The sequence below is a fragment of the Colossoma macropomum genome, unplaced genomic scaffold (assembly GCF_904425465.1).
Source record: "Colossoma macropomum unplaced genomic scaffold, Colossoma_macropomum, whole genome shotgun sequence".
NCBI classification, from domain to species: Eukaryota; Metazoa; Chordata; class Actinopteri; order Characiformes; family Serrasalmidae; genus Colossoma; species Colossoma macropomum.
In genome coordinates this window covers 21203473-21227182 of record NW_023494796.1, presented here as the reverse complement: position 1 = coordinate 21227182, position 23710 = coordinate 21203473, and the positions used below count along the sequence as shown (strand labels likewise).

Here is a 23710-nt window from a genome sequence, read left to right as displayed (position 1 = left end):
GTCCCAGTAGAGGAGCTTGCATCTCTTAACTTAAACCTAAGAAGGAGCAGCTAGTATCAACAGTAACAAAAGTATGTTGTAAAAATCAATTATTTCTCACTTAGAACTTATTGAAACCAATAGAGAAATGCTGTTGAAAGTGTGTACGCTAAACCGTCTATCAGTACCTCATCTGTGTTTGTAAACATGCAAAATATAACAAATAAATTAACAAACAAACAAACAAATATGACAAAGATTTAAGCTACTAAATCCAGAAAGCAGTTCAGAACAGAATGTAATGAGTGAGCATGCACAGAACTACAGCTCCTGTCTGTCTCATGACGTCACTAAGGACTATACTCAGTTGTACTCAGTCCAGTACCCCAGTCCTTTTACCTGGTTTCCCCGTGTCTTGCCGGTGCATGGGAAGTTGTTCGAGACGGGTCAGTGGCCAGTTAGCTTCTGTAGCTGGTCTTATTAGTCTGCATTTTTTCTATATCGAGGGTTTTACTCTTGTCATATTGGATTTTTTACTGTTTTGTAGATTTTCTGTAAAGCAAGTCTGTCATGGTCTATTTCTGTGGGTGTGACTGTGGCTGTAGGTGTGTGTGTGTTTCGTAATAGGGCGCCAATAGAATTTTCTGTGTCTGTTGTTTTTTTGTGTAAGTTAGTCACTGTTATCTTGCAGGTTGTTTGAAGTATTGTGTGTTATGTTGTCTGTGGATCAATTCTGAACTCTCAAATCCTGGTAATTGGGTATTGTAGTTTGCTGCTTTAATGCAATGTATTTCCATTTTCCAAAAACTTCAGTTTTTCCTTTGTTTTGTATTGTTTGTGTGTATGTTTTGATGTTTCCTTGCTGGTTGAAGAGTTCCATCATGTCCTCCGAGATAGCAGCCGAGAGTGATTTTCCACCCGTGGCTCAGAGGCTTCTTGGGCTGGCTCCTTGGGTGAGTTGCGGAGTGAGGCTTCCCCCCCACGGCTAAGCACTCTTCCCGGGCTAGCAAAGAAGTGTTTCTTTACCGTGGTCGGTAGAATCTCCCCGCTAGATGTGGGATCTGTGGAGTTTGCGTGTGTGTGTGTGTGTATGTTCTATGTTGTTTTATTCATTGTTGGTTATGTATTTTGTTACTTTCTGATTGCAAAGCATCCTTAAGTATGGGAAAGGGGCTATGTGAAAAGAAGTGATGATGATGTATGATTATGTAAATAGTATATATGATTATGAACACTGTATATCAGGGGTCTTTAATTAAAATTCAGTAAGGTCCAGTTAAAGAAAATTTCGTCAAGCAAAGGTCCGGAACATCATAATGTCTAACTTGCATCATGATTCAGTGCCATATACTGTATACTGAAGTAGCCTAGTTGGTATATCAACATCTTATGTAGTCAACAACTAAATGTCAAATCAAGTAAAGTACAATTCAGTAATATTTCAACAATATTTGTCAGTTTTCTCTTTTTAGAGCACACCATGTGAAATAATCTGACTCACTTTCCTCTCTGACTGCTGTCTCGCCTCGTCCTTCCCCTTCGTGTGCGTCACTCAGTCAATCTCAGTGTTCATCATAATGCACAGATCTGATTGGCTGAATAGCGTCACGTGTGATATTTACAACGCACGCGATTGGTGTGTGAGTCTCCCGAGCCGCTAAACCGGTACCGTAATGACTAGAAATTTTACGCCGAATAAAATAGGACCACCCCGTCGAAATGAAATAATTCTCCATAGTTTATTGGTTATAGGTCCAGGTCTGCATAGGACAGTGTCTGGGTCCGGACTCGGACCGCGGCCCACCTGTTAGTGACCTCTGCTGTATATGGTTATACCCTGCGTGGCACAAAGACAAGAAAATTTGAATTCGTTACTGTGTGTTTACTATATACAAAGTCTTAATTTACAGTCCTGTTTCCATCAAAATACAGAAACTTTACAGTATGTACCTTGTAGTATGTCTGGTTAATTTCTGCATATGATGATAAAATAATAGGTAGTTACTAGAGTAACTAAGTACATGTATGAAGTTATACTTCATTTTACAGTCCTGTTACCACAATATTACCACAATATTTCAGAAAACTGTGCCAGTAAACGTACCAAGTTATATGGAATGAATTACTTTATTGAAATAAAGATTTTAATCTGTCTTACTCTGTACTTCACTGTCACATGTATATGTACTTACTTAAACCCTACATCATTAAAAGCTAAAATATTCCTGGTATTTCTCACATTAGTTACACTGTACATATTGAACTTATGTACAATTCGTGCACCAAATATTACTAGTAAGTGCCACATATTTACCATTAAATTATAAGTAAGTATTACATATTTACCATTAAAATTGTAAGTACTGTTACTGACACTTTTCAATTAGTTACAAAGTATGTACATAGAATGTACCAGAAAATTACTTGCTAGTAAGTCAAGTTTATCTGTTAAATTCTAAGTAAGAGCAGCTGTAGGTACCTGGTAGTTTTATGTAAGTTACTACTTTGTGCAAGGTATGTACCAGAAAATTAATTTTAAGTACCACATATTTAACTATTAAATATTAATGTGTGTGCTAGTCTGTATAGCCCCAGAAAATTGTAGAAAATTTGTTTGCATTGCATAACTATTAGGCTTCCTAGCCTACAACCATCTAGAAATAACTTGATTATTATGTGGTGGTTTAATTCCATTGTCTCTACAACCACCTAGAAATAACTTGATTATTGTGTCACAGTTTAATTCCATTGACCAAAAAACTCTAAAGGAAACACATCAACATGTTGTCTTAACACACTAACTTTCTAAAAACAATTTTTAATTCTGTAGCAGCTGATTTGCAAATAGTTAGTGACTCACTGCTATCAGGCACCTTTCCCAAAGTCGCTAAAAGCAGCTGCCATTAGGCCACTCTTACAAAAGGAGAAATTCAGTTTCTTCTGTTTTAAACATTTACAGATCTCTCTCTAATCTTTCTTTTGTAGCTAAGATCATTGAGAAAGTTGTTTTCAATCAACTCAGCAAATCGCTGTTGTCAGAGGAAAACCTTGTATCTCCATTTTTGTTGTTTTTCAGTTTTTGACATATTTTGAAAATGCCTGTTGCCCTTTACATTGTATGTAAATTTCATGATGAATGGACCGTAAGGAAATGGCCCAAAATGACTTGGAAAGAAGTCTAGTTCCATTGACTTACATTAAAAGTAGAAAAAAATGTTCCTTTTGCTGTGAAGTTACCATTTTGGAGATATAAGGATACAAGGAACTCCAGTGGTTAACTTGGCAAATTTCAGTCAGGCTTCTGACCTCAACACAATACTGAAACTGCTCTTATAAAAGTGTTAAATGATATACGGAGGAATACTGACTCAGGTCATATGTCAGTTCTAGTTTTGTTAGATCTGAGCACTGCATTTGACACTGTAGATCATAGAGTACTGCTGAACAGTTTGGAAAATTAGGAAGGACATGTCCGGAACAGCCCTTGACTGGTTCGAGTTATCTAGAAGGCCGGAATTACTTTATCACCATTGGCAGTTATGAATCTGTTAAGGTGGCTATGACATGCTGATTCCCCCAGAGATGAGTTCTTGGCACTCTATTTTTGCTGCACTTTACCCTTAATAAGTTCATTTTAATCATTTTAATTCATTTTAATAATTTTAATAACTGAAATACTTTGTTTAATTCCCTTTTCTATTTTTATTCTACTTCGTACTGTACTTTGTGCTTTGTACTTTGTACTTTTCTTTTAATTATGTTTAAATGTGTAAAGATTTTATCTTGTATTGTTTTTCGCTCTTAAGCACTGTCTTTATTTTTCCCTTTCATGTTTCTTTTGCTTTTATTTATCTAAAGCACATTGAATTGTCTTTGTGTATGAAATGTGCTTTATTAATAAACTTGCTTGCCTTGGTCCTTGACAAGGATGTGTTTTCTTTCCACAAAACAAACCTGCATGTACAACAATAACTTTTCAAAATGAGATCATAAAATCAAATTCAGATCATAAAATATTTTCTCTGTACAATCTGCACTTTTGACTGAATTTGTTTCAGTGATCTGATTAATGAATAGAAAATTACTCCATGCTTTTATTGTCACAAACTATAAACCCCTGTGAACCTAAATCCATTCTCTCTTTCTAAGTAAGTTAATCTTGCTCTTGTGGACACACAATATACATGTACAAAGTATGTGAATAACTTTCTAGTGCCTACTTATAGGCCAATAAATTTTTCCAAAATTATCCTCTTTCACCATGAACTAGGCAGTTATCTTGGGTCATGCATATTCTAATCACAAGGCTGTTGTAGTTTGTTATACCCACAAAGCTTTAATAAACCAGTGTTCCTCAGCGATCTGTTTTTGATTCAGAGCAATTTACCTAGAGAATGATAACAACTGAGCAAAAGCTAGCCTAGCACATATAACTGAGCTATCATGCTAGCTTATCTGTCTGCCTGTCGTCTGGCCATACCAACATTCCCTGGATGCTTACCCAGCAGTAAGATGTTTTAATGCATAATGTTTTAGAGAGCTGTGGACACAGCAGGAATAGTCTGCAGCACAGTATGCATTTGTAGAGTCTCTTTCACTCATTTCGTCTTGCACGCATTGTTGTGTTTAGTTCTGCTTCAGTGTTGTTGTGGAATAGGAGTGTTGGACTGAGAGATGTCAGTTACGATTGCTCTGAAAAGTGTTTTTTTAAGCTGTGTTTTTATTTAAATTATGCAGGATGTTTGATAAAACACTCCATTTTAGAATCCTACAAACATTTTTAGTATTTTACATTGTGTTCCCTCAGACTTTAGTGGAACATTCTGGTCTGTATTTAAATCTGATCCTGCTCCCATTCAACCCCTCGTTGTGGCGATGAATCAGACTATCTCTTCTTGTCCTTTGACTGACATGTCTAAGACATGAGTGTTGCCAAGGTGACAAGCCTCTGCTAGTAGTATGTGTGTGTGTGGTCTGTGTGTGTAGTGTGTGTAGTGTGTGTGTGTGTGTGTGTGTGTGTGTGTGTGATAACTGCATGTGTGTGTTCTGCAGCACAAAGGTCTTCTGGTCCTCTCCTGTTTGCTTTTCACTCCAATTAAAACCTCAGAAAGTTCTACAGTGCTGTTTGAGAGGAAATTGCGGTTTTATTTAATCATACTCTCAGAACTGCTGGTGAGGTGCACAGGTTGCCAAAGCTCAGAGTAAGATATTTTTTGCTTTTTTCCACCAGGGGCAAATTATGTTGTTTATCAAACTCATTTTCACATTTGATGATATCTGATAAATTGTTTTGAAGTAGTGAAAAGATTCATGTTTTGTAGCCTTTTTTGTAGAGTTTGGTATGACACACTGCTCACATATTTCTAATTTTCCTGTCCAATAAGCAGGTGTATTGGTTAACATTAACGCTTTGAATGGCTTCTCGAAAGAGTAACAAAGCATAAAGAGATTTGTTAATAAATGTTCGCTACAGGATAATTACTTCTGTATGTGTGTGTGTGTGTGTGTGTGTGTGTGTGTGTGTGTGTGTGTGTTTGTGTCTAAAAAAAATAGTGTCAGTTCAATATTAAACATGTTTATTTAAGTAAAAAACTGAAGAAGTGAAGCAAAGAAAAATAACATAAACATTGACCTAGGGGTACACATGCTATAGGTGACCTATATATTATTTGGTGATAAATAGCAAAATTATTATTAGTAGTAATAGTGCTTATCACTAATATTATTATTATTGTTGTTGTCATCGTTTTTGTTGTTATTGTTGTTATTCGTCTGATATTGTTATTAAAGTTGATAATTGCAGGAGAAAACATGGTGCCCTGTTTGTGATTGCTCATGCATTGATGCACTTGTAGTCACAGGTGGTCGGCATTTCCGTTTCTTTCAATATACTGAACAGCGTCCAGTTTTGCAAAATGTATGGGCTGTTTTCCCACCTAGTTTGATTGCTAATATCCACATTAGTGGGTGGTTCTGACACTTCTTCATGTCATTTGGTTCAATTTCTTTCACATTTTAACAGCTGGAGAGAACTAAATGATACACAATTAGTCAAGAATTTGGTGGGGATACTGACACTATGTTACTTTCAGTGTAGGTGTACTACTTCACCGTGTTACTGTTCTATTAGTACCTAAAAGTACCAGTTTTTATTATAATTTTCATTATTCTGTCACTGTATAAAATCCAGATTTATCTAAATATGTTGTTGATATGTTTAATTCTACCCATTAGGAAGCATGATGGTTACCAGTGGCCGACCCAAGCTATCAGCAGTCTGTCTGACAAAATATTCAGCTTTGGTCTACATTTTTTGGTTGTCTGCCATTATTAGCAGTAACTCTTGCTGCAAGAACAATATGGCCATATATAAAAGTCAGATGTTAAAGTAGGCAGATTATGCAGACATAAACTTCTAGAGGAGGAGGAAGGAATGCTCTGATGTTGAATTGCCTTGTTTGATGTAAAGCATTTTAAAAATGCATTCTCACCAGCAGTGAGCTGAACCAGGGATCCCTTGAAAGTGGACTGAGACCCACACATTTTGACAGACTGTGATTCTTGGGTGCGCACCCAAGTGTGGATAGAACTGTCCAAGTTTGATTAGTCTGCACCAAACAACGGAGAGATCTTAAACTTAGTGTTAACATCAGCTTAACTAGTAGAGAGTGTGTTCAGGGTGACGCTTGTTCTACTATTTTTGAATCGTCTTTGTGCTAAGATGCTTTCGGGAAACTCTGGTTTGCAGAGTGGAAAATTCCACAGCCCTACATATGGAAGATCACATGCTCTAGCTAAATGTGTCTGCTAAATATTCCATAACAATTTCACATGCGGATTAGATTTAATGTAACCAGCAGAAAGTAAAATTAATGATTGGTATTATTAATGGTATTATTGGCCACAATAAGGTATTAATTATTGTTCATAGTGGTCACACCCAGAATTTCCATTTCACTGCATCCCTAATCCAAATCCTACAAATTCCACAAATGAACCTCTGCCTAGTCCCGTTGTTTACGGTGTGTGTTCGGTGTGTGTTTTTGCTTTTTTGCAGGTGAGACAATGCGTGTGGCCTCCTCGGAGTTTGCAGATGACCCCTGTTCCTCAGTCAAGCGGGGCACGATGGTCCGTGCTGCTCGCGCTCTGCTGTCTGCTGTCACCCGCCTCCTCATCCTCGCAGACATGGCTGATGTCATGAGGCTCCTGGCCCACCTCAAAATTGTATGACAGTTCTCCTCTCTTTTTTATGTCTTTTTTGTTTTTTTTCTCACTGTCTTTCCTCTGTTCACAGCTACAGCTGGACAAAATCTTATTATCCTCATATAGTTTTCTGTATAATTTAAAATGGATAATTATTGATGTTCATATGTGTTTCCTAATGCTAAGTGGGATTTTAAGCCCTGAAGAAGACAGTGTTTTTTAATTGATTCACATTACTGATTTAACAAAAGCCAAGGAATTCTACACTGGCTAGCAAGATATTTTCTTTATAGCCATTTCCTTTCTACTCTCCATCATTTCAACACAGAGCATAGCAAGCTAGCTCTCCAAAGTGTCACACTAGTTTTGTAGTAGATTTCTTCTCCCTTCCAATCCAGCAAGTTAAAAGTGCACGTCATCACCTGTTGTACTGAAGTAAGTATTTGAAGTTCAAACCTTAGATAGTACGAATGTCTAACAAACAAAAAAGTTTGATTTAAATATAAATAAATACATTCTTGCTATTTTCATTACTGGAATCTCCCCTACAAACCTAAGACTTCCTTCTAAAGACAGATCCAGGTCTTAATATTATGGTAGCTTTTTCTGGGAGGCTTCTCTGTTTGGCTCTTGACTCAATCTCTGCCTACCTCCCCTTCCATTCACACAAGCTTCAAAGACACCTCAATGCCCTCTTCGCTCACAGCTCTCTCACTCCCTCTGACTTTTCTTTGCATTTGAAGGGCACCGCAGATATGTAAAGCTCTTTTTCAGTCATCCCAGGCACGGTTTGAGGCTCTACCTCTCCCTCTCTGAAGCTTCCTCTTGCCCTGACTGTTCAACTCCCAATCTGAGTCCTTCTGATCCACCCCAAAGTCCTTACCTGTGCATTAGCATATAAATTAAGCCACACATGAATCTGCTACAGGGGGGCTCCTTGTGCAGCTCTGCGACAGAGACTAATAAACTAATAAACTAAAGTTTAATAAGATTATTTTTATTTTTTGTGATTATGACAGATAACAAAACTAACAGTGGGTGATTGCTGGATGCCTTGGATTGTTTGAAAGAGCAGTTTAAAATAAATAAAAACTACATAAAAAGTGTATTTCTTTCCTGTAAATGTTGGAAAAATGACAAAATGTTTATTTTAATTGCTTCACATCACTGATTTAAGAAAAGCAAAAGGAATATTTTCATTCCCTTTTAACTCTCCATCATTTCAACACAGAAAATATATAGCTAGCTAGCTCTCTTAAGTGTCAAACTAGTTTGTGCTCTTATGGGTGAATGGCTAGATTTCTTCTCCCATCCAATCTAGCAGGTTAAAAGTGCACATCACCACCTACTGTACTGAACAAGAAATTGTATGAAGTTATTGTTTGCACTAACAAAAAAGGTTTGATTACATAGATTTTTGTTTCTGGCTTTGTGTCTAGTTAATGTTTTCAATACTATGTACAGTTCGCTTTGTGTCATTTTAAAAGAAGCATGACAAAACAAACCTGTCCACATAAACCAAGTTGTGTCAGGTTTGTAAAACATTCTTTTAGCATGGATTACCAGTACTCAGGAGAAATGGAATATACTCAAGAGCACTCAAGAGGAATATAATTTAATACCATGCTGCTGTGATATATTTGATTTTTTTTATTTATGTAATATTTAATGTTAGCAATATCACCAAGCACTATCTCTGATCTCTTTGCATGAACTATGCTTTTTGTTGCTGTCTGAACAAAACTTTGCGTCTGTCATTTAAATTGTGTAAGTATAATGAATGGACCAGTAGAAACACTCTTGACTCTTAATATTTTTAGTCATAATATTCATTATGGAGACCTGAAAATGATTAGAACTGAGAAGAATGATTAGCAGAATGGGCTTAAAATGCGTTCTCGAGAGAATCAGTAATTCAGGAACTACTTTGACACAGAAGTAATGCTCACTTTTTTAAGAGAGAAAGTAAAGGTACGTTTAAACTCATTAATCTTCATCAAGCAATGAGTTGGACTTTGCAAACTCTCTTTTCCCAAAGGTAATACATTTAAATCCTAATTGGCCTGTGTGTGTGTATTTTTGTGCCTGAATGTGTGTGTGTCAGGTGGAGGAGGCTCTTGAGGCTGTGAAGAATGCCAACAATGAGCAGGACCTGGCCAACCGCTTTAAGGAGTTTGGAAAAGAGATGGTCAAGCTGAACTATGTGGCTGCTCGAAGGCAACAGGTATATATTACACCCATCACATCATGTACACTGGCCATCAGAAGTTTGGGGATATATGGCCTTCTTTAGAAATTTGAATTTACAATTAAATAAGAAAAAGATTAGCATGCAAAGGTTTTGTTGATATAAAACAGATATTTACTGATGCTGTAGAAATATTTAGTTTCAACGCTCAGGTTCATGTTCATTAAAGTATCTTTGGTATAAAGAGCAGCTTTCTTTTCCAAGCTATTGTTAAAAGCATATGTTGAAATGTTTTGTGATAACAGTAACAGGACAACAAGATAACGCCTAAAACACCTTGTTTTGAGTGCTGACAAGTGCTGACAACACAACACCAGGATAAAATGAGTGGGCTTTGACGTTAACAGCACACAAATCACAAAAGTTTCTACATTGTTTTCTGCATAAAACCTTCTTAGTCATTAATTAGTCTTATAACGAGTGTACACGTCCGGAGACAACTTGTTAAACTTTTGGTGCTGGATTAAGTATGCCTACCCTAAATCCTGGCCCCGAGTTTCTGTAGTATGTACTTTTGTAACGTCTACAGTAATCAATAACATAGGGGAGTCAAGCTAGCTAGCAAAACGCTATTGTTAGCTGTCAGAACTGTTTTCTCATTTATTTTTAATGCATGTAATGTGTTCTCTACCCATGTGACACACATTTAAATTCTTTTCTTCCGTGTTGTTGAATGCACAATTGTGCCCAGACCTTGAGCTCTGCCTTCACAAGGTATTGGATTGGTGTAGAGATTTCACACGCACTTTGTTCCCACATTAAGTCCACACTCCTGCCCACATTTAGCTGAACAATTCTTATGGTTGTCCCAAGATGTTTTCATTACAAGATCATGCGAGGCACCACTCACGGCATGTCCAAAAATTCAAAACCATTGTTTTTAATGAAAGTATACACACTGGCAGCAACAGGTTCTGGCGCTTGCCAGGTTCAAGCTCTGTTCAGTTTCTCAGTGCAAACCATAGAGAAAGGCAATCAGTCTTCTAGTTAAACAGTATAACGGTATGTTACTCCATCTAGCCTTTTTTCACCTTTCATTCAGTTTGAAAATAGTGAGTTTGTAAAGAGGTAGTAAACGGTTGCTAAATGTGATAAATAATGCTGAAGGTTTTAGTTCATTAAATTTCATTAAGTATATATCAATATAAAAATGAACTTGATGTATGTCAGCACTCTCATTGTGATACATTCTGTGTAGCATAGCAGTGTTTTATATTGTATTTGTTATATGATGCTGTGTGGCGCTGTGTGGTAGTCTTTAATATAAGATGTTATTGCAAACCAACAAATAAAACATGCTGATTTGTATTAAAACATGTAAAACTGGGTACCCCCAAACTTTTGACAGGCTGTATAATTCCACCAACAGGGGTGATAATGCAACTGTAGATTGTTTACTTACTGACAGTAATCATTTCAGTAAAAAGATGGCCAAGCTTCACTAACTCAGCCGCTCATTACTGATGAACACATCTGTGCCTGTCTAATGACTCAGTCTGTGTGTGTTGGGTATTTATTAAATAAATAAATAAATAATAATGAAAAATAAATAAACAAAATACTGCCCTTATCATTATACCTTATCATATTTCTATTTATTTAATAAAAGCAAAGATTGGCTCTGTGGCTGTTTGGCTTCCAGTGTTTGCATGTTTTGTGGATAAGATCATTTGCTCAGGGGGGATTTGTAAAGTGTGTGTGCGTGTGTGTGTCTGTGTGTGTTTGTGTAAGCTTAAATTTTGGTCCAAAATTGATAGTGGCCTAGCAAAACCCTCTGTAACCCGACTAAATTTTGTTTTAACCCAGCCTAATCCCAACCAACAGCAACTGGAGACCCAATAAAATTCCATTCTTTGAAAGATGATACGATGAGCTTACGATAAATGAAATTTGAATAATATATAGTGTAATGATAATCTATTAAAAATTTATTTTCCTCTTTAATTTACTCACACATGTGCACATGAACGACATTCCAGGAAAGCAGTTTTAGTCTGGATAATCTTTATATAATGTACTGCTCTTATAGATCTCGATGGACCTCAGTGGTGATTGTCTATAGTGTGGCAGCACTAAGCATTGTTTGAAATAGGTAGGAATATAAAGAAAACCTGTGTAGTATGGAGAAAAACTAAAGCAAGATAAATGCAGGCCAAATGCGCTAAATATGGGATGTGAGCTACGAGAAATCCAAACTTGGAATTTATCCCCGTAAAATCTAACATCTCACTGGCAAGGCATTCAGATACCTTGTTTTCGTCCCCTTTGACTCATTAAAATCTGCTCCCAGAGTATTTGGGCCATGTGTATTTCCATGTTGGGCTGTTAAATGTATGTGGAGCTTTGCCTGTTTTACTGTGTTTGCTGTCTCTATTAAAGAAGCTCTGTGCTGCCTTTAATGTTAGATGCACTGTAATAGTTTCTGAGTGAGTGTGCACCCACATCCCAAGTTTTATTGCAAAGGGCTTATTATTAATTGGTTTAATCAGCGATGCTGGAGAGAAAGACATGGTTTTGATGGTGATGTTTAAACAGTAGTGAAATAGTCAGGTCCTGTAGGCCAAGTATTTGAAGTTCTGAAATGTGTACTCTTCAGGAGCTGAAGGACCCTCACTGCAGGGATGAGATGGCAGCTGCCCGTGGTGCTCTGAAGAAGAATGCCACCATGCTGTACACAGCCTCACAGGCCTTCCTCCGCCACCCAGATGTGGCTGCCACCCGTGCGAATCGCGACTACGTCTTCAAACAGGTCCAGGAGGCCATTGGGGGCATCTCTAGCGCCGCACAGGCCACCTCACCTACTGAAGAGAAGCATGGGCATGCCGGGATTGGAGAACTGGCAGCTGCGCTGAACGAGTTTGATGTGAGTTCAATAATGGGGTTTGTTCCTCATTGTTGCCTACATAATGTCCTTCATTGTGGCCGCTTACTTAAAATTAGCACATCTTACTTGCCCATTAATGTACACTATGGTGTCACTTATTATAGCTGCAATAAAGAACAGTTCTCCTCCATGGTAATCAGGCAATTACATGAACATCAATCTGCCTTATATCTGGAAAGAGAGAACTTCGACACTTTTTTATTACTTCAGATAATATTAAAAGTGGATAAATATTTAATCTGTGCATCTCTCTCAGTCTGTGCCCACATAATGTACATGCTCATTTTGCCACACATGGCACACTTTCTAGTCCAGTGGGCCACACAATATTTTTAGAATGGGCACAACTTCAACCTTAACTGGTAAAAGTATATATATATATTTTTTTTTATCAGTAATTGCTATAGAATTTAATAGCATGTAATAGTTCCAAAATATGATTTAATTTACAACCTTGTTTTCAAAAAAGTCAGGATGCAGAGCAAAATGTAAATAAAAACGCAAGGCCATGCAGTGATGTTCACTACAGAATTGCGTCTGTTTTTAATGCAGTGCCACCCGAGGGCCTGAAGATCATAACTAGCCAGTATTGGTTTTCGGCATTGTCCCTTGCATACAGAGATTTCTCTGGATTCTCTGATTCTTTTAATTAAATTATGATGTATAGATGATCAAATTCGTAGTTTTTTTGCCATTTTACGTTGAGAAACCCAACCTGTGCAGTCATTCTCAGAGTGGTGAACCCGTCCAAGTCTTTGCCTCTGAAAGACTGTCTGGGATGGTCTTTTTATACTCGGTCATGTTACTGACCTGTTACCAGTTAAGCTTATTAGTAGTTTGATGTTTCTCCAGCTGTTTTTAAGCATTATACAACTTTACCAGTCTTTTGTTGCCACTGTCCCAATTTTTTAAAACGTATTGCTAGCATCAAATTCAAAATGAGCAAATATTTTTTCAACATTTGATATGTTGTCTTTGTACTATTACTATTTTTTATGAAATATAGGATTTAAATGATTTGCACATCATTGCATGATGATCTTACGTAGATTTTGTGCAGCGTCCCAACTTTTTTGGAAATGGGGTTGTGAAAAGTGAACTGAGTATTTGTTCTGTTTTATGAAATGTAATTGAATAACAGTTAGTAACGCATAGTCCAAGCATAGAGATGTTCAGAATTCAGCCCAGGCACTCTTCTCGCCCCTGTTGTAGCTGTGCAAAACACACCAGTGTCAGTTTCAAAGACTCCACATGCATCTCTAATTTTGCCTTAGTTGTAAATCACTCAATCAGTGACCAAAGACGCAGTGCCTGTTTGAAGGCGGTTCCACAAACATTGTTCATGTGCATTGTACATACATACAAAGTGCTCTTTAATGACCATCCCTTTGACCTGTGTTGTCTTCCTACACTGCTGCCACTTTTGTTTTTTGTGCTACTGTGAATGTTTAACTATGGACTCTCTAAAGGCAGATGGGCATGGACATCCTCTATTGTGACTGGAGTGGCTGTGATGGGCTTTATCAATTGGAGTATGGAGAGGCTGCCATCTAGTGGCTACAAATAAATCGCAACACACTAAAAAGGGGTATTTGTAAATAAATGTAGAATGGATTTAAAGATGTCTTATGAGACAAGATTTATTCAAACATATTTTTCTTTATTTCATTTGTTACGGTTTTAAATTGGCAAATTATTCTGGGTTATAGTGTTATGTTATAGTTTTATTTTTAGTGCCAGTTTTTTAATCCACTTGCTGGCTAATTCAGAAGGATGTCAGATATCTAACTTTACTGATAGGGAGCCAAAGATCACATCTGTATTTATTACATGAATGGTACATCGGTGGATTTCTTTATTACTATCTGGGGAGATGCTAAATGGTTGTACGGCATTTGCGTAATGCATGCTGGGTATTGAATTGGTACTGGTAATACAACAACAATGTTGGACAAAAACACAAAGGACACAAAATCCTGAATTCTCTCAAAAAGAGGCGATACAGTGCTGTACAGCAGAACATTACACAACATGACAAATTTATTTAGTTTTTCAAGAAGTTACTCAATAAGCCATAAGTTGTGGAAGTACAACAGAGTTTAATGTGTTAACTGGAATTCAGCTTTGTTAAACAAAAAGAGCTCTCAAAAATTTCATTCACATAGACTTGCTCTCTTCACCATTACTTCACTCGTTTTCCTAGCCTTGCCTGCCCTGCTGTACATGTATAGTGTAGTTGTTTATGTGTTTTCGTACTAGAGTCACTACTCCATGGCTCTTCCGCGAACATTGCTTGCGGCCTTTGGAGCAGCATTAGCTACCTGCCAAAAGCTTTTCTGCTCAGTGGGTTTTTTTTCTCCCCACTGCTCTGACCCCTCTCTTTGGGCAATTCTAATTGCCCATGTCTGTGTAAATGTCAGCAGGGCAGAAGCTGCGTCCCGGTTAAAGCTGGAGACAGAGGGGTGGTTTTACTGGAGCCCTGAACCAAGCACAGTGGAGACAAATGCACAGCCTGCACTCTGCTGTCAGTCAACCACGCGTTCCGATTCATTGGCTGTAAGCTGGAGGGAGAAAGAGAAAAGAGAGAGAGAGTAGGAGAGAACAAGATGGAGCATGCATGCGCAAGAGAAGGGGAGGGCGAGAGAGAAGAAAGAAAGAACAAATAAATATACATTTTTCTCATGATTTGTAACTAGTTGTATTGTTATTGGCATGGAGGTCTGTTACTTAGAATGGTTTTGTAGGCTAACGTCTGGTCTGTAAATTCTCATTCCGCCTCTGGAGAAGCTCGCACTATCCCCACCTCAGATGGACAGCTGGTGTCATTGTCTGAATGCCAGAGGCCTTTTCTGCCATGCATGAGTTACTGCAGCTGCTATACCTGCTGATGCTTTATGTTAGGGAAGCTTCTAGCTTGTGGTCAGTTTGGATTAATCAGTGCAAGTCAAACCATGTTTAACACCCTTGCACCCTACTATTCCCTTACCTTCTAATGGTCTCTCTGCCTGTATATTTATCTGGTAACATTCAGACTCTCCATGCTGTATCAGTTTATTCATGGTATTTACAGTACTCTTTACACAGCCTCATCACATGGTTCATATAATTTGACCATAATTAAATAACTAAAATATTAGTTATTCAGCTGTGTTGGTCAATCCTTAAAAACTCAGCTTTCTAAGTAGCAATGCATAGTGTAAAGCTAAATGGCTAAACTCTGATTAAACAGATTATTGTTAAGAATAACATTGTTCAGATTTTGGTTAGTCATAGCTGTTTTCTGCGCCTTATAATTATAGTACACAATACGTAATGCTTTTATCTGTGTATATGTAAGAATTTTTGTCAACTTATCTGCCCCCAATTTAATGTCACATTGCTTTCTTGGTCATTTTAAAGTCTACAACTCTGTTCAACATAGAATTGTTTTAGACATTTATCAGCAGATTGTATATTACTGAAAATGTTGATTCTACATTTTTAAAAATTTTTGATTAGGGATGCACTGATGCCAACATGCGATACCACCAGATACCATGAGACGTAGGCCTAGTGTACGTTGCCGCGCTAATGAACAAACGACTCAATTTAGCAGTGAACGAGGGTCTGCTCTCACAGAGAAGTGTTGCTGATGTCATGACAGTCAAATGCAAAGTCGTTGTCACTTTAAACATTCCACCTTGACAGATTCATACCAGGCGTACACTTTTTTTAAACGCACACATTCACAATCACTTCCCCAATACGAGTGGAGACACATAGGCTAGCAAAATGGTGGTAAAACTCAGCATATTCGGTACTCATGTTTGTGTATGCCAGCTTTATTCGGGTTAACTGAAAAGAATTGCAAGGTATAAATGTCAATGCATTGATTATGTAGTTGTCTTTGTAAAATAGGCTGTAGAGAGACCATATTGTCCTACCCATGTTCATCACCACCTGGTTTTAGCTTCAGTGCACGGTGTGGCAACTTAGCAAAGCTGCTGTAGCTCAAGTTTCTCAGCATTTTTGCTCAGTACTTGGGTGTGCAGCATGTTGTTTTGAATGAACTAGCTTTGTTGAAAATTGTCTGTAGACCGAGATGTGTAAAAAGGGCTGCATTTCATGTAGCATGTGAATCAGGTAGAGGGTTATTAGTATAGAAATCATAGGCTTTGTCCACACACAATGGTCTATTCAAATGTTTAGTGTAAGTCTCTGAAGAACAGGAGTCTTTTAGAGGATATTCACGTGCAGCTCAACCAGCCAAAAAGACTCCAACAAGATGTAAAACTCGACAAGTGAACTCCTTGGATAAGCCTCAGTGGTGATTCCTGCTCTCACTGTGCTACAGAGAATGCTTTTAAAAGAGACTGATGGGGAGTATGAGCTCAAAACTATGCAATATACCAACAGCAATACATGAGAGTGTTTCTGATGTGGAACAAAACCAAATCTTTTCCACTCCAGTGCTACTCAATTCAAGGTAACTAATGTAACATAGCTAGCTAATGCTCTTCATTTAAAATCAGCTAGATTTTAATGATTTGATTGGTGAGGTACATTGCACTCATTTACACTAACAACTACTTCATTCTGAGTAACCCTAGCCCACTCAATATGGTATTGGTATCGGCAAGTACCAAAAAACATGTACTCGTACTCATACTTGGTCTGAAAAAAAAAGTTATTGATGGATCATAACCTTTGATTCAAACAGTTTTTTTTTAAAGTAATTCAAAACTTTTTAACAGTAGAATTTTGTGTGTGAAAGTTGCAGGACAGAGTGGGCTCGTCATTGACTATCCCATAGTCAGGACAATTTAAGACCCTTAGCACTGACATTTCTGTCTTAGTATCCCTTGGTGTGAAGGGAGAGATGGGAATAAAGATTTTAAAGTCAGGAAAGCACAGGAAGACACGTCTGTAGCAGCTCATCCACTATGAAATGTTATTAACTAGACAACAGCAGACATTTCTAAATATTTGTGGTATTTCAGGTATTCTGTGACCAAAAATGATATGCATAATTTACTGTCATATGCAAAAGTCTCAACATCAATAGTCAAATTACCTTTTATTGATTTTCCAAATAAAAACAAATGGAACACATTCTGTACAGGGAAAGAATGTAAATATAACAAATTTTAGTGCACAATTTTTATTTATTGGAAAAAACATATCACATAAATAGTTCCATAACCTTTGCATAGGCCATATTTTATGCTTAGTTTTTTTTGTTGTCGTTTTTTCAGTAATAAATAGAAATTGTAATTAATAATACAATACAGATGATAAGAATGCTGTAATGATGCATATATCCATTTTAACTATTAGTCCAACTTAACTGCTTTGATATTTGCTCTCCACTTTTCAAGTACAGAGCCATTTTGGATGGTACATTTACAATAACTTATTTCATGTTGGTGCTGTTGTACAGTTTTCTCTGTCCTTTTAGAACCATCTGGATCTCTGTTCATCATTTTGGATACATTTATAATTAATTGATTGAAACTTATTAACTGCTTACTGATTATTTGAAGCTTATAGTGTTGCCCAGGGCTCTCATATTAGATTAATTTTATACATATCTTTAACAAAATTACTTTTATTTGATTGCACCTCAACTTTTTAATGGTGATTTCAAGCTGTTGTACAGTATTTTTTAGCTTAGGTTCAGTTAATACCATTCAAGACCCTTAGCACTGGCATTGGGTAGCTTTGTTTGTTAACCCCCCTTCAAAACTGTCTGTGACCGTTTTTGTGCTGTAAAGATGATAATTTAATCTAGCCTTCCCCCATGGTGCTAGGTGAAGATTACTGTTGGTTCATTGGTCTCATGTAGCTCAAAGCAAGCAAAAACTATCTTCCTCAAACTCTGTCGTGATTTGGAGCCAGCTGAGGATAATTGGATGATAGGGTTTGCTTTAAAACAGCTCCACAAGCTGTATTTAAACTCCACTGAAAAGCCAGGCTGGATTATGTGAGGGAAAAAGGGAAAAAAAAGGGGGCAGATTTATTCATCACAGTTGTTCCCTAGTTGGAATCGTTTAAAGCTTATTTGAGTCTGACACACAAAAAAGTCTCCAAACTCACTTTAAAATAGACAGACCGAGATAGTGGTTTACAGTGCCACACCTCAAAGCTTCTTGAAGAAAAAGCATGAGCGCACAAGGAGCTGGAGAACAAATACAGGACAGAGGGAGGAGAGAGGGAGATTGCTTAGTGACTAAGATTTCAAGAATTGCTTGCAACATTTGTGCTGCAATTGTATTGTTTTAAGACGGAGAATAAAATTAAATTTATAGATTCTTGGGCCAACATGGCCCACACTAAAGGAATAATGGTGGACATTACAGTATTATCGTGAATCAGAGATCGGTCCATTACAGTGGCCATCAAGTTGGATGATTTAAATTTTGGAAAACAGGCTGTGGTTTTAAAATATGCAAAAGTAAATCATATCTATTTTAAAGTCCCGCATCAGCCCTAATGTGTTGTCTGCCTTTAATGCATTCCATTGCTGTGCAAGGCATCATATTTTTTACTGTGGTCGGGCTTGCTAAACAGGAGTCTTACTGTAGCCTTCCATTTGTGGAACATTCTCCTTTCCCATCAGCTGACGTGACATTGTTACATCAAAGCTGTTAAATACAAAAAAGGCAATGTAATACATCCTAACCTTATAAGAATAATAGACTCCAATCACAGCAGCCTGCTGGCTAGTCTCAACCTCCGACACTCCACCCACCGAGGTATGTAGACCATCTCATGTTTATAGAGGAGGAAATCGGGCAGATTGCCTCCTGCTGTTTGCTTTTAAAATGTAGTTTTATAATGAATTGGAGGCGATGCATGTTACAAGTTGTACAACAAACAAGCCTTCCCCATATTCAGTTATATTTGACAGTGTCAATGTCAGCGATTATTTGACAATAAAAGAATGTTCAGAATGTATGTCCCAAAATGGACTACAAAGTCTGTCACGCTGAGTGATGGGCTGTTTCCACACATGCACAGACTGAAAACTGAGTAAGAGTTTACATGCAATGAGAAATCTGATCACTGAGCTAAAATCCAGCTCTCTTTATTGGATTTCTTAATCAGATTGCTAGACCTTACTCCAATCTAAGAAATTGGAGTGTGCTGTTTACATGACCATTTGAATAATCAGATAACAGCAGAAATACCATTATGATCGGATTATTAAGTGCATGTAAACACAGTCTCTGATTACATCACTCCCATGCAGTGGCATCAGCACCAAGCTATGGGTTTTAAGTTAATTTATGTTAAATCTTCAGTTATCTAACTTAAAATGGTCTGCTCAAATGCTCTTATGTTGCATTTGGAGATGTTGTGCTTATATGGTCTCAAGATGATAGTTTCAGAAAGTTCCAGCTTGAAGTGATTTTTACCTGTCACAATTAAAGACACAATGAAACAAAATGTTTTGAAATCAAAACACACTTCCTCTTCCCATTGTATTCTAAGCTGGCCACAAGTACCAGAATTTTGTGAGTTGCATTCTTATTAGGTATCCTGTGTCCATGTGTACGCACTTCCATTCGCTGATTCTCTTCAGTCTGGTGGGAAATAAATAGTTTCAAACAGTTCCAGTTGCAGACAGTGAGCCTTTTGAAGCAACATAAAGTCAACATAAAACAACATAAAAAGTCAAGTGTCAAATTACTTAAAACAGTCTGTGGTTGATTATTTTGCGTGTCAGTGAAATGGACCCTTCTTGTCGAAGGTGGTTCTTCGCCACGTTAAGCAACAAAACCGACTCTGACAAAAGACATGAAGGCTGATTTATACTTTTCTGTCTGCACAACAGTGAAAAAAGTGTAAAAGGCGATAGTCGCCATTTTGGTAAAAGAACTGAGAGAGGATCATAGAGGACTAATTTATCATTAAGCAGTTTGAAAAATATGTTGGGAAACTGGGCTTTATGTTTAAGAAGTGCACAGGCTCGCATGCCAGTAGTCAGTTTCTAAGAGACGAAGAGAGAGAGAATGAGAGAGAGAGACAGAGGGTTATTAAGAAACTGCCTGTTTTTCTCTCTGCTACGCACTGTAATGCTAGCTTTCCTGGAAAGATTCCCTTTGATTTACTTGAACGGAATCAAAAATGAATGCCAATGTGCTTTGGAACTTCAGCTTGCCTCAGAGTGACTCACTGCAGTAAATATGACTGGATGTGAGCATAGAGCAGCTAAGTTAACTCTAACCTGGAGAAAAAGTGTCTCTGATCCTTATCTACGGTCGGTGTTCTCAAAAAAGATAAGAAATAATAAGAAATAAAATGTACGCAATGTTTTATTAACTTTTAACTTTAAAACGTTGAGTAATGATGGGGCCTTTAGAAGCTCCAGAAGAGTAAAATCCCCACTGTCTCTGCTGCGTGTGATTTGCTGAGTAAAATATGCAGTATTTCCTGTACAGATTAAGTGTCCTGGTGGTTAGCTAAATTATGCCAACGCCACTGTAATGGAAAACACCTTGTTTTGACTTTGTAATCACTTGTAGTCTGAAGTTTCTCCAGCAGGGAGTATGCAATTTGCCACGAATCTGCAGCAGAAGAAGCTCATCAACGCACATGCTTGCAGTAACGTTTATTTTAGTGGCAGGTGAAGTGGTCCTCAAAAGATGCTGGGCTACTCATTATCATATTTAATATGTGAGTGTTATTAAAGATTTTCATTACAGTTAATATAAAAAAACATGGAAACTAAAATAGAATAAAAAGTATTTCAAAGCTGCTGTAGACTATGTGTATTTGCTTGAGGGTGGGCGGAGGGTTTTGTAGTTGAGGTCTTGTTCTGCCCTCAGTGCTACCCATCCGCATTTGCTTGATGATGTGTAGTTGAGATTTTGGAGGTGTGCACATTGTGAACTAATCTATGCAATCTGTGCTTACCCCAATTTGTGCTTACATCACAAGTGTCTTCACAGAAATAAAAATGAGCCTGTTTGGCTCATGAGACTACATATAGGCTAGCTTTACCATATTGTTATTTTACAAGAACTGATCTGTAGGCTTATAAAATACAATTGAAGTATGAATAATTAAACGTATAGCAAGAACTACAAAAACATATTAATAACAAAGTTTGATCGGATGATGACATGTTGGATACAATCACACAAGCCTAGTGGACACAAACACACACAGTTATGGAATTGCTGTGGTAAACCTTTCTTAGTGCAAGATCCTTTTTGACCAGACTGCCTTCAGCATTCACCTACAAATACACACACACTTTCTTCGCAAGAAATCCTACTTTAGTCGCCACTGTGCTCTGGCTGTGCAAATTAAATGCCCCACCTGGAGGCAGCATTGCTCCCCGACTCGCATCGAGTGCTTTTTCAGCCATGAGTACCCAGACAAGCTGTTTGGCTCTAATGACCAGTGTGCTGTTGGCTCCGCAGGATTAGCCTTGCAGAGCTGAGGCCTGCGATGTGAGTCTGCAGTGAGCCATGTCTTTTCTCTGCTGTTTTTGTTAACCACTTATATTTTGCTATTACTATGCCATTACCATGTCGGTGTCACTGCTGTGCCCAAATAATGTCTGGTCAGCAGTGATCTTATCACAATCCCGTTCCACTGATGAACAGTGTAAAGGGGGCTGATAAAAAAGCCAAAGATTGGCTACAGTCAGTAATTGTAAACCTACAAAATGCACCTACATGGGAGGTGTTTCTGAGAAAATGGCCAGTGAGTTTACATAAAACGTAGGTGGACCTCATGAACTAGCAACTGCACTGGCTCCAAAAAGGAGCACTTTGCTGATGCATAGACATGTCTACTCAATAGTAGAAAAAGAAGACACATGTACAAAGTTTTTTCTAATATGATACTAGTACTATGCAACTTCAGGTTTCAAATTTGTTGGAAATTTTAAATATTATAAAAAAAAAAAATATATATATAAATATATATATATATATATATATATATATATATATAAACATAACAAATATTCTTGCATTTGAAAAATTGGTAATAAAGATAACTTGCCAGGAAATTACTATAAATATAAAATCACAATATAATATTTATCGTTTAATAACTTCTTGAGGTCCCAAAATGCTGAAATATTCTAAGAATCTCAGAAATTTCTGGTCTTAAGAGTGTTTAAGAGTGTCTACATTGTATAAATGATTATTGTACTTAAAATAAGAATCATCTTTAATATCTTAATTTGAGTCCAAACCTTTGAATTTGACTTGCCTGACATCCCCTCCATGATTAGTGGGCTCATCCTTTTATTCCCCTCCCCACCCCCTGCTCTCTTACAGAATCTCTATTTAGAACCATGGACACTCTAAGAACCCATTGCACAATTAAGGATTCTTTGCATGGTAAAAGAGTTCCTCAGATTGATGGAGAATGTGTTGTACATAGTTTGATATAGAACCTTTTAAAAAAGGGTTCTATAAAGCATCAAAAAGTATTTTTCTGTTGTTACGATGCCATGTTTGTAACAATGGCGCAATGTAAACCCTTTTGAAAAATTTTCTATACCATATACAACACATCCTCCATCAATCTGAAAAACCATTTCATGATGCAAAGAACTCTTTTAACACTTAAGTATGCAGATTGTTCTTCAAGTGTTCATAGTTCTATATAGAAACATTGTCTTTACTAAAGAACCCTTGAAGAACCATCTTTTTTAAGATTGTAGTTCCAGACTATAGCTCTTTTCCTTATGGTCTCTGCTTTGTATATCACATTTGTCTGTTTTGGAGCCTGTCTCTTAGTATCTGTGCTGCAGCATCAGAGGGCTGCAGTGGGCTGCAGTAGCCATGGTTAGCAGCAGGGGGCAGTGTTGTACCAGTTTGGCTGTGATGTTTCTGCTGTCCCTCCCTTCCTTTGCTGTGCTCCGGCACCATAGTAACGGCGAGCGGTGCTCTCAGTGCAGAGCGAGTCTCCCACGCCGACATGCCGAGCCGCATTTGTTTGTTTTTCCCCCCTTGGGCTTTGGCGTGCTGGAATATAGGTGAGATGAGAGACGTACAGATTCAGATGCAGCCAACAGTGAGAGAGACAGAGAGAGGGAGAGAGGTGGGGGGTGGAGGGAGATATGTGTGAAATCATATGTGTGGTGAGAGAGTTCAGGTATTCTAGTGAAAGAGAGAAAGAGAGAGAGAGAGAGAGAGAGAGAGAGAGAGAGAGAGAGAGAGTGCTTGTCTGTTGGTGAGAGAAAGAGAGAGAGAGGTTGTGTTTGTGGTGAGAGAGTATGTGTATGAGAGAGACAGAATGTGAGTGTCTGATGTATCATTATCTAGAAGCTAGGGAATGTTTCACTCTCTAGCTGAGAAAGCAGTCCACGTCAGCATCCCTTCATCCTCCACTGTTTCATTCTCTCTCTCACTCTCTCACTTATTTACCTGCACTTTCTATTTCACCAC

At 37.7% G+C, this 23710-nt stretch overlaps 1 protein-coding gene across 3 annotated transcripts in view; it reads left to right on the top strand.

Annotated features, from left to right (window-relative positions):
* ctnna2 (catenin (cadherin-associated protein), alpha 2) overlaps nucleotides 1-23710 on the top strand; it is a 550144-nt gene that overhangs the window by 100866 nt on the left and 425568 nt on the right. For all 3 annotated transcript variants that reach the window (XM_036583115.1, XM_036583114.1, XM_036583112.1), the window contains exons 4-6: nucleotides 7037-7203; nucleotides 9287-9406; nucleotides 12027-12293. In XM_036583115.1, the coding sequence (XP_036439008.1) occupies nucleotides 7037-7203; nucleotides 9287-9406; nucleotides 12027-12293 (554 nt within the window). The remainder of the gene's footprint in view (nucleotides 1-7036; nucleotides 7204-9286; nucleotides 9407-12026; nucleotides 12294-23710) is intronic.